The sequence below is a fragment of the Myotis yumanensis genome, unplaced genomic scaffold (genome assembly GCF_028538775.1).
Source record: "Myotis yumanensis isolate MYYU_CA2020_CCGP unplaced genomic scaffold, mMyoYum1.0.hap1 SCAF_12, whole genome shotgun sequence".
NCBI classification, from domain to species: Eukaryota; Metazoa; Chordata; class Mammalia; order Chiroptera; family Vespertilionidae; genus Myotis; species Myotis yumanensis.
In genome coordinates this window covers 32,484,334-32,498,805 of record NW_027223763.1, presented here as the reverse complement: position 1 = coordinate 32,498,805, position 14,472 = coordinate 32,484,334, and the positions used below count along the sequence as shown (strand labels likewise).

At 39.7% G+C, this 14,472-nt stretch overlaps 1 protein-coding gene across 4 annotated transcripts in view; it reads left to right on the top strand.

Annotated features, from left to right (window-relative positions):
- Positions 1 to 14,472, top strand: part of NTRK2 (neurotrophic receptor tyrosine kinase 2) — a 315,336-nt gene that overhangs the window by 156,969 nt on the left and 143,895 nt on the right. For 2 of the 4 annotated variants that reach the window (XM_070431417.1, XM_070431419.1), the window contains exon 15: positions 14,210 to 14,257. The exons of the other annotated variants lie outside the window; for them this stretch is intronic. In XM_070431417.1, the coding sequence (XP_070287518.1) occupies positions 14,210 to 14,257 (48 nt within the window). The remainder of the gene's footprint in view (positions 1 to 14,209; positions 14,258 to 14,472) is intronic. 4 annotated transcript variants of the gene reach the window in all.

Below are 14,472 nucleotides of genomic sequence, written 5' to 3'. Positions count from 1 at the left end.
TAGGCTGATTAATGCCTCATCTCCCCTGTTACACTTTAATCTAGGGCTTGTGTTTCATTCGCCTGTCAATAGTGATAGCCAATAAATTAACCATGCAGCCACACAAACCTTGCCATGCAGGCTGCTGCCAGCATCAACTGTCCATCAGAAAGCAGCAATTCCGAACCTCCATTTATCTGGTACCCTCATTACTCACATCCCATTCTGCAATTGGAACTGCAAATGCTCATTTCTTCATAGGCATGGGCTGGGAAAATGAGAGAAGGCTAATTAATGCATTCAAGGGATCCTACTGAATCAGCAAGCCCCTTAAAGGAACAACAGATACAAACAGGCAGCTGCAGCTTGTTGGGATTCAAAACAACAACAAAAGGGCTAGTTAAATATTTGAATAGCTAAAGTATATGTCTATTCATTCCCATAGAAATTGCTAAAATAGGATGTCCTCCCATCTCCAGAGGAGTCAAAATCATTGAAATCTCAAAAGTCTTTCATCCTGTCAAACACGCTTTTAAAGAACAGAACATTTACATCTTTATAACAGGCCAATTCAACATCAGTGGTAACAAAACTTGGGTGCATGGTAGGATTCCAGAATATGGTACCCATTCATTCCAGCCTTTGGTGATGCAGGACTGACTTATTGACAATTATCCTACTATTGCCCCATGTATTAGTTTGGCATCTTGCAGTTGCAAATGTCTCTAACAATAAATATACCATCACGAAGTAAATGCCAAGCTCTGGATGTGACTTTATCAAAGGCTCACAAACTGTGGCCAGGATCCATCTTCGGCTCTTTCCCATTGGATTGTGTTGACTGGAGACAGAATTTCCTCTCATGGTTTCAGCGAAGATGACTTCCATCCACTCTTGATGCTGCATCCTTCCAGATGTCCATCCAGCAGGAAAGAGAACATCACTCCGTCAACCTTTGTACACACATTCTAGGCTTGGTTTTCATCAGACTAACTTTAATCACATGCCAGTTCTTTCAGCCATTATTGTGGGCAGGGAATGGAATTATGCTGATATTTGTCGCCTGTGCCATTGGCTCCATCTTGAATCACATTGGCTGTCTGGGGTTGGGTGGATAACCAAATGAAAATCATTACCAGTTGAGGAGGAGGAAGTGGATACAGGCTGGCAATCCAAACAGCAATAACAGCTAAAACAAACACAATAAAATAGTCTGCTTAGGCCACCGTAACAAAATATCACAGGTTGGGTGGCTTAAACAACAGACATGCATTTTCCCACAGTCCAGGAGCCTAGAAGTCCTAGAATCAAGGTGCACCCAATAAGTTTCCTGGTTAATGGCCCTCTTCCTGGCTTGCAGACAGCCACCATTTTACTGTGTCTTCATATGGCCTTTTGTCTGTGGCAGAAACAAGAGAGAGAGAGAGAGAGAGAGAGAGAGAGAGAGAGAGACTCTGGTATCTTTATTATAATGACACCAGCCCTATAAGATTAGGACACACCCTCATTTAACCTTAAATACTCCTAAAGGCCCAAATGCACCCACACTAGGAATTATGGCTCAACATATGAACTTGGGGTGTATACAATTCAGTAAAGAATACACAAAAAATGATCATCCCCAACTATGCATCTCTAATTAATCCTGTTTTGCATGGGCTTTTTAGATATCAAGAGTATGCTGTTTTTATGGTTTTATAGTTTGGGAGTAAATGTGTTTCAGTAGCTTCTAATGTGCACTGTGAAGAACACCCAGCCAGCCATCCAATTATGTTGCATCTACTTAATGACCATGAATTTAGGGACAAAGAAAGTTTCTGGAAAATAACATTTAGTTATGATTCTAGAACTAGGTAAAATTTTGAGAATCACCAGAGAAGAAACATTGTGCATTTTTGGAACTCATCTTTTGGAAATGTCTTTAGTGAAAAGTTATGAGAGCCACAAAAGAGGCGGAGGCCTGAGACTATAGAATCAGATCCCCTGACATTTTAAATAATGGTGATGTGGCCCATCTTACTGACCCACATTTTCCATTTGACCTGGCTTCAAATGATCTTTGACTATTAAAAAATCAAGTTTCCCCCAAATCATGAAGATTTGCATAGTTGACAGACTCTACTACATTAAAGATGATTCCCTCAGAGGAGCTCTGAAAGTATGACAAACAGGGGTTGTATCCTTAAAACAGATACAACAGAAGGCATAGCCTTCTAAGGGTATTGCTTGCAAAGTCACATCTCTTATTTCTTAACATGTTACAATGAGTTTTTAAAAATTTTGTACATTTATTGTTAACAATTTATTATGTATGTATGTACACATCTGTGCATGCTTTAGGGAGTACATATGTGGGTATGTACTCTCTTAACCATGCATATTGAGCCTTTCTATAAAATAAAAGCCACATATGTTCATAGATAAGATTGTCTTTTAATAAGATCTACTTGGAAGTTCACTATTGTATCGGTCAGAATAGGCTAGGTTATGTTGTAGAAACAAATAACCCTTAGAACAGAAAAGATTATTTCTCTTCATGCTGTATGTATAACACAGATTGACAGGGTACTTTTTTTTACCTTAGCCCCTCAGGAACCCAGAACTTTATGATAGTACCATCTGAACATGAGGCTGCATGGTTCTCTGCGGCAGGATGAAGAGGAAGTAGAATACCCAGTTTAAATTAAATATGATTATTACATCTTCTGCCTAGGAGTGGCACATGTCATTTCTGCTCCCTTTTCCTAAGCAAAAGCAAGCAACATGTATTGATGGTGGTAACGGGGGTAGAGTGGGATGGGTCCAAGCCACTGCTGGGCCAGGAAGGGGAAGAGAGCAGTATAATGCTTAACACAACCATGGACCTATGTTATACCAAATTTCACTCTTGATCGAAGAAGGCCAAGATGAAAAGTTGGAATTCATGCACTTTCTTACTCAATAAATCTTTACTGAGCACCTTAAATGCACCAGACCCTGTACTCAGTCTATAAGTACAATGGGGAAACAAGCTGGAAATATTTGTTACTCATAAAGAACTTGAGGGGAAGCTACAACAAGTAAGTAGATCATTAAAATTCAGAGTGAGACAAGCTATGATGGGAAAAGACAGTGTGCCTTGGAAATACAGAGAACAGTAGTCAACAGTGATGAATGTTGCTACTGCTGTTGTCTATCTGTGCTTTACAACCCAGTTTCTACTATTTTTTGTGGGTGTCTCATGCCCTAAATTTAAATTCCTCTAATTGGACCTAATCTGGAATTGAGATATTTGTTGAGTACCTACCATGTGAAAAGTACCATCCTTGACACTGTTGTAAGTGTTATGAATCTTATGGAAAAGGGTGAAGAATTTCAAATCTAATAGGAGAAATAAGAGTATGTAAGTAATTAATACAGTGAAGAATGTAGTATTTACCATGAGAGACAAACAACCCAAATGTCAATTTATGATTGGGGAATAGAGAAATGCTTTATGATGGAGTGACTTTTAAAATGGATTTTGTTGAACAAATGGAGTTCAATGATCAAAGATGGAACTTTAAGGTTACATTTCAGGTAGAAAAAAACAGAGGTGCAAAGACACAAAATTTGGAAGCTCCATATAGACAGGGGCTGTGATTATTTTATTCTATTCTTTATTATACCTAGAATTTATCACATTGTCTAGTATCAGGTGAATGAATTAACAACTAAATAGGAAAATTCAAGGCATGTTTATTTAAGGACTGAAAACTAACAGTTTCACTGGGATCTGGTGCATTTTTTTTTAATTACTTTTTATTGATTTCTTACAGAGAGGAAGGGAGAGGGATAGAGCGTTAGAAATATCGATGAGAGAGAAACATCAATCAGCTGCCTCCTGCACACCCCCCAATGGGGATGTGCCCGCAACCAAGGTACATGCCCTTGACTGGAATCGAACCCGGGACCCTTCAGTACGCAGGCCTACACTCGATCCACTGAGCCAAACCGGTCAGGGCGTGATCTGGTATATTTTAAGGGGAAACCATAGATGATAAAGCTGGGGTCAGGTCAAGGTTTTTATTGTCATTGAGTATTTGGTACTTTATTATTTCCTTACCCCATGTTTATATAACACCAGAGCATTTACAGAAGTCTCGCACAAACATCAGCTCACTATCTTGAAACAGCACCATCAGGTGGCCAGGGAAGTACTTATTGCTCTGAGGGGAGACTCAGAGAGACCAAGTCACTGTGGGGCTGTCAGGAAATGGTGGGTCCAAAACTGAAATCTAAAGCTTGGAGTCCAAACCTCGTTTCTGTCCCTTCACACTACATTTCCCCTCTGTTTTGGGTCAAGAATAGCGCTATTTGGTATTTGGGAGCAACAGGAGTGACAATCAGAGCTGTTTCTTATGAGATACAAATGGTAAACTGAGAAAGAAAGGGACTGGCAGCAGGGACACCAGTGACAAGAACATAGAAATAACAGGAAAGAAGACTAAACTCCCATAGGGGCAGAGAGCATAGGCAGGCTAGGTTTCTTTTTAACAGAGATGAAAGGTTTCAAGATTAATTCCTCTTTGCGGGCCCATAATCTAGGACAATGGTTCTCAACCTTCCTAATGCGCGACCCTTTAATACAGTTCCTCATGTTGTGGTGACCCCCAATTTCATTGTTACAAATCGAACATAATTAAAGCATAGTGATTAATCACAAAAACAGTATGTAATTATCTATGTGTTTTCCGATGGTCTTAGGCGACCCCTGTGAAAGGGTCATTCGACCCCCAAAGAGGTCGCAACCCACAGGTTGAGAAACGCTGATTTAGGACAATGTTTCTCAGTGTTAACACTGCTGACATTTTGGGCCTTACAGTTTTTGTTCTGGGGGACTTTTCTGTATATTGTTGGCCATTTAGCAGCATCCTTGTCCTTTACCCATTAAATGCAAGTAGCACACACCCTCCACCTTATTACAACAACCCAAATGTCTCTGGCCATTGCCAATTTTCCCAAGGGAGGCAAAACGGCCCCTATTTGAGAACGACTGACCCAGCCAATCAGTTTTGATTAGTTTCCAGAAAAGCAGTGGATCTTGAAGGACATATTGGGGAAACACTAAAGAAAGAGATATAGTTTCATCTTATGGATTTGGGTTTCGTCCCCTGACAGTGAGTCACCATCTCAAGTGATACTAAGCAGGGTGGCCAATCATTCATTTGTTTGACTTGGCATTGCATTTTAAACAATGGGTTTTCATTTTGTTCTACTTAAGGTCATTTTATCCCATTATTTTAATTCAGCACCCAGCTTTAGAAGTGCATATCATCCCATTATGTCCCACTCCATTATGGGAGCTTCTTAATAGAAGAGCACACAGTCATACAATTAAATAAATATCTTGGCTATTACATTGGCCTTACACATTTCCTGACCTTGACTAGATTCAAGTGTGGAGGGTGGTGGTGGGATGGGAAGGGATACAGTGGGTCATTGAAAAGAACGACAAAGATGCTGAAGGATGACACGAAGCAGGTCACCATGTTCTCAGATTGCAGTAAAGAGTTTGAATACAGTTGACAATGGAAAATACCTTGTAGTGAGTATCATGGCTGGAAACCCTACCATCTTTTTCTCCCTTCAAAATTCCATAATACAACACACAAAAAATTCCTATATGATGCTTTGCATTAGTTATAGTAAACGTTGGTTAAAAGGAACTAAAAAAAGTAATTTGCATGTTTAATATATGCAGATATAAATAATGCAAATATATATATATAACTATAACTATGTAACATTACTTGCATTGGCATTTTCAAATGCACTTAGAGTGGCAACAAACCTTGTGCAAAGAAGGGTGAAGAGAGCAACCTTCCTTTATTTTGGCCTGATAGGGTCTGCGCAAATCCAGGAAGTCTGAGTCACTGTTTAGGTTTTCCATGGAAACACAAGCTCATGGGAATTTATCATAAATTGTATGCCAGCCTCAATGCCTGTTGCTCTCTCTGAAGGCTACTAACACCACTTCCAAGATGACTCCCTGAGAATCACCCAGTTTCCTTCCTAAAGACTTGCTTTGCAGAGAATTTGGGGCAAAGTTCAAGCAGTCCTTCACCCAACCTTAAAGCAGTGTGAACAGGGAAATATGTTGTGTGTGCATCCAGATCACCTGCCTTTTCTGAAGAGAGCTTGTGACAGCTGAAAAAAGTCTTTATAGGGCATTTTGAGCTTTCACTGGGTTGTACAGTAGCAAGGCAAAGCTTTGATATTATTCTCCCATGTCTGTCATCTCTTATTAGTAAGCAGAGGTTGCCCCTGCCTTTCTCAAAGTTCCAAGCTTAGAAACTAATTATTTGACATTCCCGGTTCCACTTTTTACCCAGGAAAGATTGTAACCACTTTTGTTAAAGAAAAAGCCTTCGGAATTTACAGTAGATTAAAAAACCCTAACACTTTGTACAGTTTAAATGTGAATGACTAAGATGTATACCGGCTGACTTTTCTTTGAAATAGTCCACATGTTCAAAATGAAAGGTGAAGTAGTTGGCAATTTTATTTTCTTAAAATTAAATGTCTGAAATATAGGATCAGGATATTTTGCCACATTCCAAGAAGTCTAGTTTCATCTCTTTCTACTTGAGCCTTCTGAACTTTATCTGCAGGATTTAAGGCTTTAGTCTGCTTTTATTATTTTATTTTAATGTTGCAATAGAAGTTGACCAATTTTCCCTAATTAAAATAACATCTAATCTCTAGTAAGTTCCTGGCATATAGCAGGTATTTAGTAAATACTGCTTTTTAAAATTACTTTTCCAGAGCATGGGTCCTTCTCTCAAGATAAGGATATAGTGACCCCCAAAGCATCTGAGTGTTATTTAGCAGGAGAAAATCTAGGCCAGTTGACTGAGTGCTTTTCTTTAAATTGCACATGATTTCACCTTCCCAAAGTACCCTGGGAAGCTGTATGAGGCCACGTGGCAATCTATTCTCAGTCATGTGTGCCTAATGATTAGTACTATAGACTGCTGGAGCTCGAGCAGGCCTTCAGTGCCATGTCTCAACCTCTGTCTCTGTGAGTGGGAAACAAAGTCTACAGGGGAGAGGGGGAGAATGGCTCACCCAAGGCCATACAGTTTATTTCTTGCAGTGTCTAGACACAGCCCACATTTGACATTTAGCCCACACTTCTCCCTGGAATGCTGGGTTCTAAGTATTGCTCACCTTTAAAGACTGTCTTCAGTGAGGTTCCATTGGAGGGCCACAAATGAATCAGGAAGGGAGCACATATATTTGCAAAACATAGTGGTTTTATATTGGGTGCATACTTTGCATATTGACATTTTCATTAGACTTGCTGTATTTCATATGGTTATGCTTTTCAAAAATTGTTCTAATTCATTCATTCAACAAGCATTTATTGAAGCGCTGTGCAAGGCGCCAGAGATAATGGTGAATACACAGGCAAGATCCTTGTAGCAAATGCTTTGGTGTTTCACCCATGTCCTCTCAGCTTTTCCCAGCTGCGCCCATGGTGTCATGCTGAAAGCACCCAGGACTCTCTCCCTGAGGGCTTCCCCTTAGCTAGAAGCTCTCAGCCAATGACAGATGGTAGTTGGAGGGTCAGTGACCCAACTTCCTCACCTTTTGGATGGGATATCTCTGAGTTGCATTCTATACCATTGCCCCTGGTTTCCCAGGAATTTGAATTCTAGTTACCCACAGTATAATGTATCCACGATGGGCTTCCCTCCCGGCCCTGTGTTACTTGCTCACTCCCCTCTAGTATTTCTTGGATCACTTCCTTATAACCTGCCTTCACTTGAATCCTTGTGTCGAAGTTTGTTTCCGGAAGAACCTCTTCTAAGACAGTCACTGATTTCCTGGAGCTCAAGTTCTAGTAAAGGACACAGACAATACACAATAAATCATTTATGCATATTTCAGTGGCTCTTAGCATTTTGGGGTTAAGAATTCTTTGAAAATCTAATGAAATCTGAGGGCTTTCCAGAAAAATGTAAATATACATGGATACACAGTTTCGAATTTTGTGATGGGGGGGGGGTTGGGAAATCATGGAGTCAGTTAATTAAAACCTTTGATAAGTAAGAAGATAAATAAGTTTAAGATCTAATTTATGTATAACTTTATTTTCAGGTGTATAACATAATTATTCTGTATTTGTATATTTTGAAAAATGATCACCACAATAAGTCTGGTTAATATCCATCACCTCACATAGTTATAAATTTCTTTTTCTTGTGATGAGAACTCTTAAGACCGATCTGCTCATTTAGCAACTTTGAAATATGCAATGTAACTATAGTCACCAAGTTGTACTAGTACATTACATTGCAGGACTTATTTATGTTACAACTAAAGCTTTTACCTTTTGACCCCTTTCACCAATTTCGTCACTTTCTCATCTCCTTTCCTTTGGCAACCACCAATCTGCTGTCTGTATCTTTGAGTTTTTATTTTTATTTTTTAGATTCCACGGTATTTGTCTTTCTCTGTCTGACTTACTTACTTAGCATAATGCCCTCAAGATGAATTCCTAATATTGCAAATAGCAAGATTTCCTCCAATTTTTGGCTGAATAATATTTCACTGGAGATATATATATATATATATATATATAGTCACTTTTTCTTTATGCATTCATGCATTGATGGACACTTAGGTTGCTTCCATGTATTGGATATTGTCAATAGTGCTGCAAAGAACATGGGGTTAGTATTTTCATTTGCTTTAGGTAAATACCAGAAGTGAAATTGCTGGATCACATGGTAATTTTATTTTTAATTTTTTTTGAGGAAACTCCATACTGCTTTCCATAGTGGCTGCACCAAAAACATGTATTTTTTTTGTGTGTGTGTGTATATGTATTAGTTATGGTAGGCTCACTCTCTACTATGGTAAATAAGTCCCAAAGTGGATAATAGTTCAAACTCAATAGTTTATTTTTTGCATGTGAATAGGAGTTGGAGGATAAATTGTTTCATTGGACCTCAGTAGAATAACTTAGTTTCTACACCGTCTACATTCACTGGGAGAGTTAGTAGAGAATTTCTCTGCTGACATCAAGTCATTAATTCCAAGTTTGATGTGTTGTCTGCATTCTGGATAGGTAGAAGGGGAAAGCATCCGGGAGTATGCATGGGAAGTCTTGATGGCCAGTCCCAGAATTGGTGCCCCTCACTCTGCTCACTGTCCCTTGGATATAATTTAGTGGTTTGGCCACAACTAACTGCAAGGAGGGCTGGTTAACTGAGTCTAGCTGTGGGCCCAGGAGAAAGAGAAGAAAATAAATATTTCAAAGAGCAGCAAGCAGTTTAAGCTAAAACACACTTATTTTTGTCCTAGCCAGTTTGGCTCAGCGGATAGAACATCAGCCTGCGAACTGGATCCTGGGTTTGATTCCGGTCAAGGGCATATGCCCAATAGGGGGTGTGCAGGAAGCAGCCAATCAATGATTCTCGTCATTGATGTTTCTATCTCTTTCTACCTCTCCCTTCCTCTCTGAAATCAATAAAAATATATCTTAAAAATAAATAAATAAAATACACTTATTTTTCTTTATAGTTTTTGAATTGGAAGTGTTCAATGTTACTTGGAGAACAATGTAATAAGTCACATTGGCATTTGAAGAAAGGGAAGGGATGAAGCCAATGAAAGTTGGTCAGGAGGATTCCAGGACCCTTTGCATCATGATTTCCACAACCAATGTAACTCAAATCAAGTCCACTTCCTCATCAGTGGATATGGGACTTACATAAAGGTTGTGTCCTTAAGTGAAAGATTAAGATTAAATTGAAGTGGAAACTTGGCACCACACTGCACTGTTCAGTGGCCTGAGGAGCTGGAATTAATTTGAAGCAACTATTACTCATGCTGATTGTGTGTCACTTGGAACGGGTGATGCTTATTGTGTCAGCAAAGCATCCAATGAAGCATCCATTCATTTTCCCTCCACTCCAAGGGCCAGTCCTCCTAGTTCTTTATTTGAGGTAACAGGCAACTGGCTACTCCATCAAGCGCTTATTGAGTATCTCTTCTGGGCTCGACACTGTCTGGTCCCCACTTTCTCTGCAGCAAAGGCAGCCCAGAGCTCCACTTCCCTGTGTCCTTTAGGGAGTGGGTGTGGCCATAAGAAGTTGGAGGTGATTATATTTCTGTCAGTGAATCATATTTTCCCATTTGCTTCCATTAGGATGTTAGAGATGCTTTTCTTGGAGTTGGAGGATGGTGAGTCTTGCCTTAAAATATAAAGAAATTACATTTTAGAACACAGCAAATTTTAATCTCTCCAGCGTTAAAAGGGAGGGAAGCTGATTTTTCTCCTGACATACAAAAATGATTTTTTTCTGAAACTTAAAAGGGAAAAAAATTCAGAAATTCATTCTCTGGAGATCAGAACCCTTCTAACAATCTCCTTTAGTTTGTGCAAGCCAGCACCCACAGGGAAGATTAGATTTCTTCACATCGCCTATTTGTTGCTCTCTTCTCTGATTTCTCTCCCTGGCATCATAAATATTCCTTTTCAACCCCCTAAATTTTTACTGTTTCCTTTGGGAGATATTTGAAAAGCAATCCTCATTGCCATTTATTTTATTTAGTTTAAGTTCTATCTTTGCGTTCTTAATGTGTTAATGTGCCATTTAAAGAAATACATTTCTCTGGTCAGTGGAGGTTGAACTTTCTTCATTGTAAATGGATTTATTTGATTAATTTTATAATTTAGAATCTTTGTTGGTCTAGATTCCAAAAGGAGGAGTTCCTTTAAGCTCACTGCAACTACATTTGCTTTTGAAGGAGCCCTTTATTTTGCAGTGAATAAAGTGTCTCTTATTAAACAGAATAGAAAAGAATGTTTGGCAGGACTCGACTCCCAATGGGTGAAACATCACAGGAAATTGAGAAATTGTTTCTTTTTGGCCTTGTGGGAAAGTTTTGCTGGTGAAATTTAGTATTAAGGCTTTAAGACTACTGCTTAGATCCATCAAGAAAGAGCTGTCACACCAGGGACAGCTTCTGGGGTGGGGGAGGGGGAAAGAGGTACCAATGTGACTCTGATAATCTGGTCTTAAATTTTCCAAGTACTCTGAGATACGGGCAAGAAGATTGTATTCTGTCTTACCTAATAATTGTGTTACTGTTAAAGAGAACTTAGAAATCTTTTAGCAATTTAGGAATAAGTTGGTCAAAAGTTAATCTCAGCTGGAAGCCCTTTCCTTTGTTCCTGCCCAAACAAGAAATGCATCTAGCTTCTGCCCACCCATGAAACCATGGGTTCTTGATCTTGGGCAATTCTACTTTGGGTATTAGATATGTGTTCTGAGGTCCCAACACCAGTCCTCATGAAGGCGCCTCTTTTGGGATTTGTGCCCACACCTATGCTGTCAGTTTAACCCCCTAACCCTCTTTGGCGACACTGTGAGCAGCATCTCCATATGTCTCATTGTTCAAACCCCTAACCTTCAGTATTCACTTCCCACACTCCCCTCAATTTGCAATCAATCACCATGTCCTGTTGATCCCCCTAAATATGCCTGATAGCCATCCCTTCTTTTCCCAGAACCTGGTTCATGCCAGTTCCCTCGTGCCTTGATTTCTCTAGAAGCTTCCTTACCAGTCTCTGGCCCTCAGTTTTTCCCTCTCATAATCTTGTTTGCACCCTGTAGCCAAAATGACTTTTCTAAAACTAATCTTGATCATGTTACTGCCTAGCCTAAGATTTCTTTTTGCAGGGGGTGAGAGTAGGGGGGACTACCTATAAAATTCAACCTCTTGGCTTGGCCCTTATTTTGTTTCTCAGTTTCCTTTACTTTCCAGCCCCATCAGCCCCTTGACACAGGCAGGACTGCCCATGCTGGACGTGACTGGACTCCTTACACCGACAAGCCCCCTCTGCTTTCCCCCGTTCAGGGCTAATTCTAACCTGTTGTCCAGAAGCCAAAATCATGTTTCTCTCTTAACAGAATATCCACCCCTGCCCCAATTGGATAGTTATTCCTCCTGAGTCTCATATACCCTGGACATACTTCTAGGGTAGCTGATCTTTGATTGTAAGCTCCTAGGGGGGAAGCCACACAGCCCGTTTCTGTTGAATAAATAAATGAGAATAAATGACTACTTATAGTGCTTTTTATATATAAAATTGAATCTTGATTATAGTGTTGTAAACTTTGGCTAATTTTGGCTATTTCTGAAAAGGCAGCTATGAATGAAAAAAAAAGTCTAAACCCCGGATTTGGCATCAGAAGGCTGGGTCACTATGAGCTGTGACCTTTGCTAAATCTATCAGCCTCTCTGAGTCTCAATTCCTTGTCACTGAACAGAGGATAATATATTAAAGAAAGGGCTTGTCTGGGGGGTGTGTGGGGGGTAAGGGGCAGCACTTGGTGAGTTATAATGACTACACAAGTGTTATCTGCCTTATTCTCATTATTTCCATATCTGCAGTCCTTATTGCACCCATGCCAAACACCAGCCCAGAAGACAAAGTGTGAATGGTTTTATGTGGTACAGGTCAGGGGTGAGTATTTGCCAGGTCTCTGTTCAGTTAGGTGGCCACATGCCAATGGCAAGGACAAAAGTAGGAAATGGTTCCCCCTTAGCTTTCCCATTGGAAATATACTCCTACCTTCTCATATATTATTGGTAACACTAAGACCTAGATGTAGTGGGGAAGCAATTTGATGACATGTGTTGAGAACCTTAACAATAGTTACCCCTTTGACCCAATAATTCCATTTCTAAGATTTACCTTGAAGGAATGATTTTTGAAAATGGAGATGGGAACATCTAAAACAGGTAAAGATGTTCTTTGCAGTTGTGTTTATTATAGTTAATGATCGAAAATAATCCAGCCTATAAATCAGTGGGGGACTGCTGTGCCATTCTTCTTCAGTGGGTATTCCGTAAGATAGAAACATGATTTTGATAAAATGCTCAGGTGAAAAAAGCAATCTTAAAAATTCAACCTATGGTTTAATGAAAACTGTGTAAATCAAACAAATATAGGAAACAAAAAGGAATCAGGAGGAAAATACACCCTGATTCGATAGGGATTCTTCGTAGTTAAGAAATCCACATGCTCAGCCCTGCCTCCCTAGACCAAGAACCCCGTGAATAAGGTCCACTGTCCCTTGTGCAAAGGAGTCTTTATTTGGCATTGGATGGAGGCCAGACCTTCATCCCGTCTTCTAAAACCTGGAAGAAAGCATTCAGAGGAATATCAATCAGAAGTAAAAATCGGCTTAGAGTTTGGAGAGCCGAAGTTCTGAAATACTAGGGAAGGAAGGGCTAAATATACTTGAAAAAAATAGTAATCATGACACAACTTTGGAAGGCATTTTTGAGTGTGCAAAGAGTTTTACATACATTGCTTCATTTAAATTGGCTCTTCTTCTACATAGTTCTTTATCCTAATCCCTATAAAAAGTCACCACAGATCTAAACAGCTGAGTAACACCGTTACTGACTTGGGCTCCATTCCTTTATTGGCTTTGATCCAAGGATTTCTCGCTGTGCAGAATTCACTTTGAACCCAGTGGAAATTACCTAGAAGAGAACAGTCAAGCCCAGGAAGTAAACAGCCATTTTACTGTAGTTTTATTCACTGGAGGACCTGCAAACATTTGGCAGACCTTTCCTTACACGTACCAGTGGAAACTTGTATTGTAAGAGGCACGGATCTGCCATGAGCTACCCACCATCACACAGCAAGTCAGTCATGGAATCCTTGTAGAATCAATTCCCTTTTTTTCCTCTTGAATCCCCATCCAGCCCAAGTGTCCGTTCTCCCATGGGATTTCATGTTCCTCTTCTACCAGAAGAGGAACATGAAATCTTAGCTGTCTCAGCTCCAGAGAAGATCTGCTTTCTCTTCTTATTTTCTCACACAGCTGACGATCAGAACTCTCGTGCATTTCTCAGAGGCATTGTGTATTTCCACCCAGCAACTCCTCTGTTCCACTCTATACTTTGGGAGAAAACTGCTCAGAACTTTTAACCCTGGGTTTTGGTTCTTTTTCTTGAAGATTGGTTGTTGTCCCTTATCTGACTTGAACTTTTATGTTCTCATGATGAGAAATAGATCTTTACACAAAAATCTGAGGGTTGGGAGTTTGAGAGGAAACTTCGGTCCTCAATGGAGCTTTGAGAGGGCGTTGGAGTTACTTCACTAAGGACAGTGCTGAACACCTCTGGTTTACGCTTCTCTTTCGACGTTTATTTTATGTTCTGTTGTGGTTTTCAGATTTCTCATGGTTTGGATTTGGGAATGTAAAATCAAGACAAGGTGTTGGTAAGTAGTTACTTCTTCTTTGGATAAATAATGAGCTTGTGTTTAATTCAGATGAAACTGTTGAGCCTCTTCATACTTGTTGGCCTTTGATTCATTTTTTCATGTTCCCAGTTTCTGACTTGCTGAAGAAGGAGGCCTAGAATTTTTTTTTTTTTTCTTCCAGAAAAGGCATTACTGTTGCTCATTGAGTTTCAGTAAATGGTTTTGTATTCTTG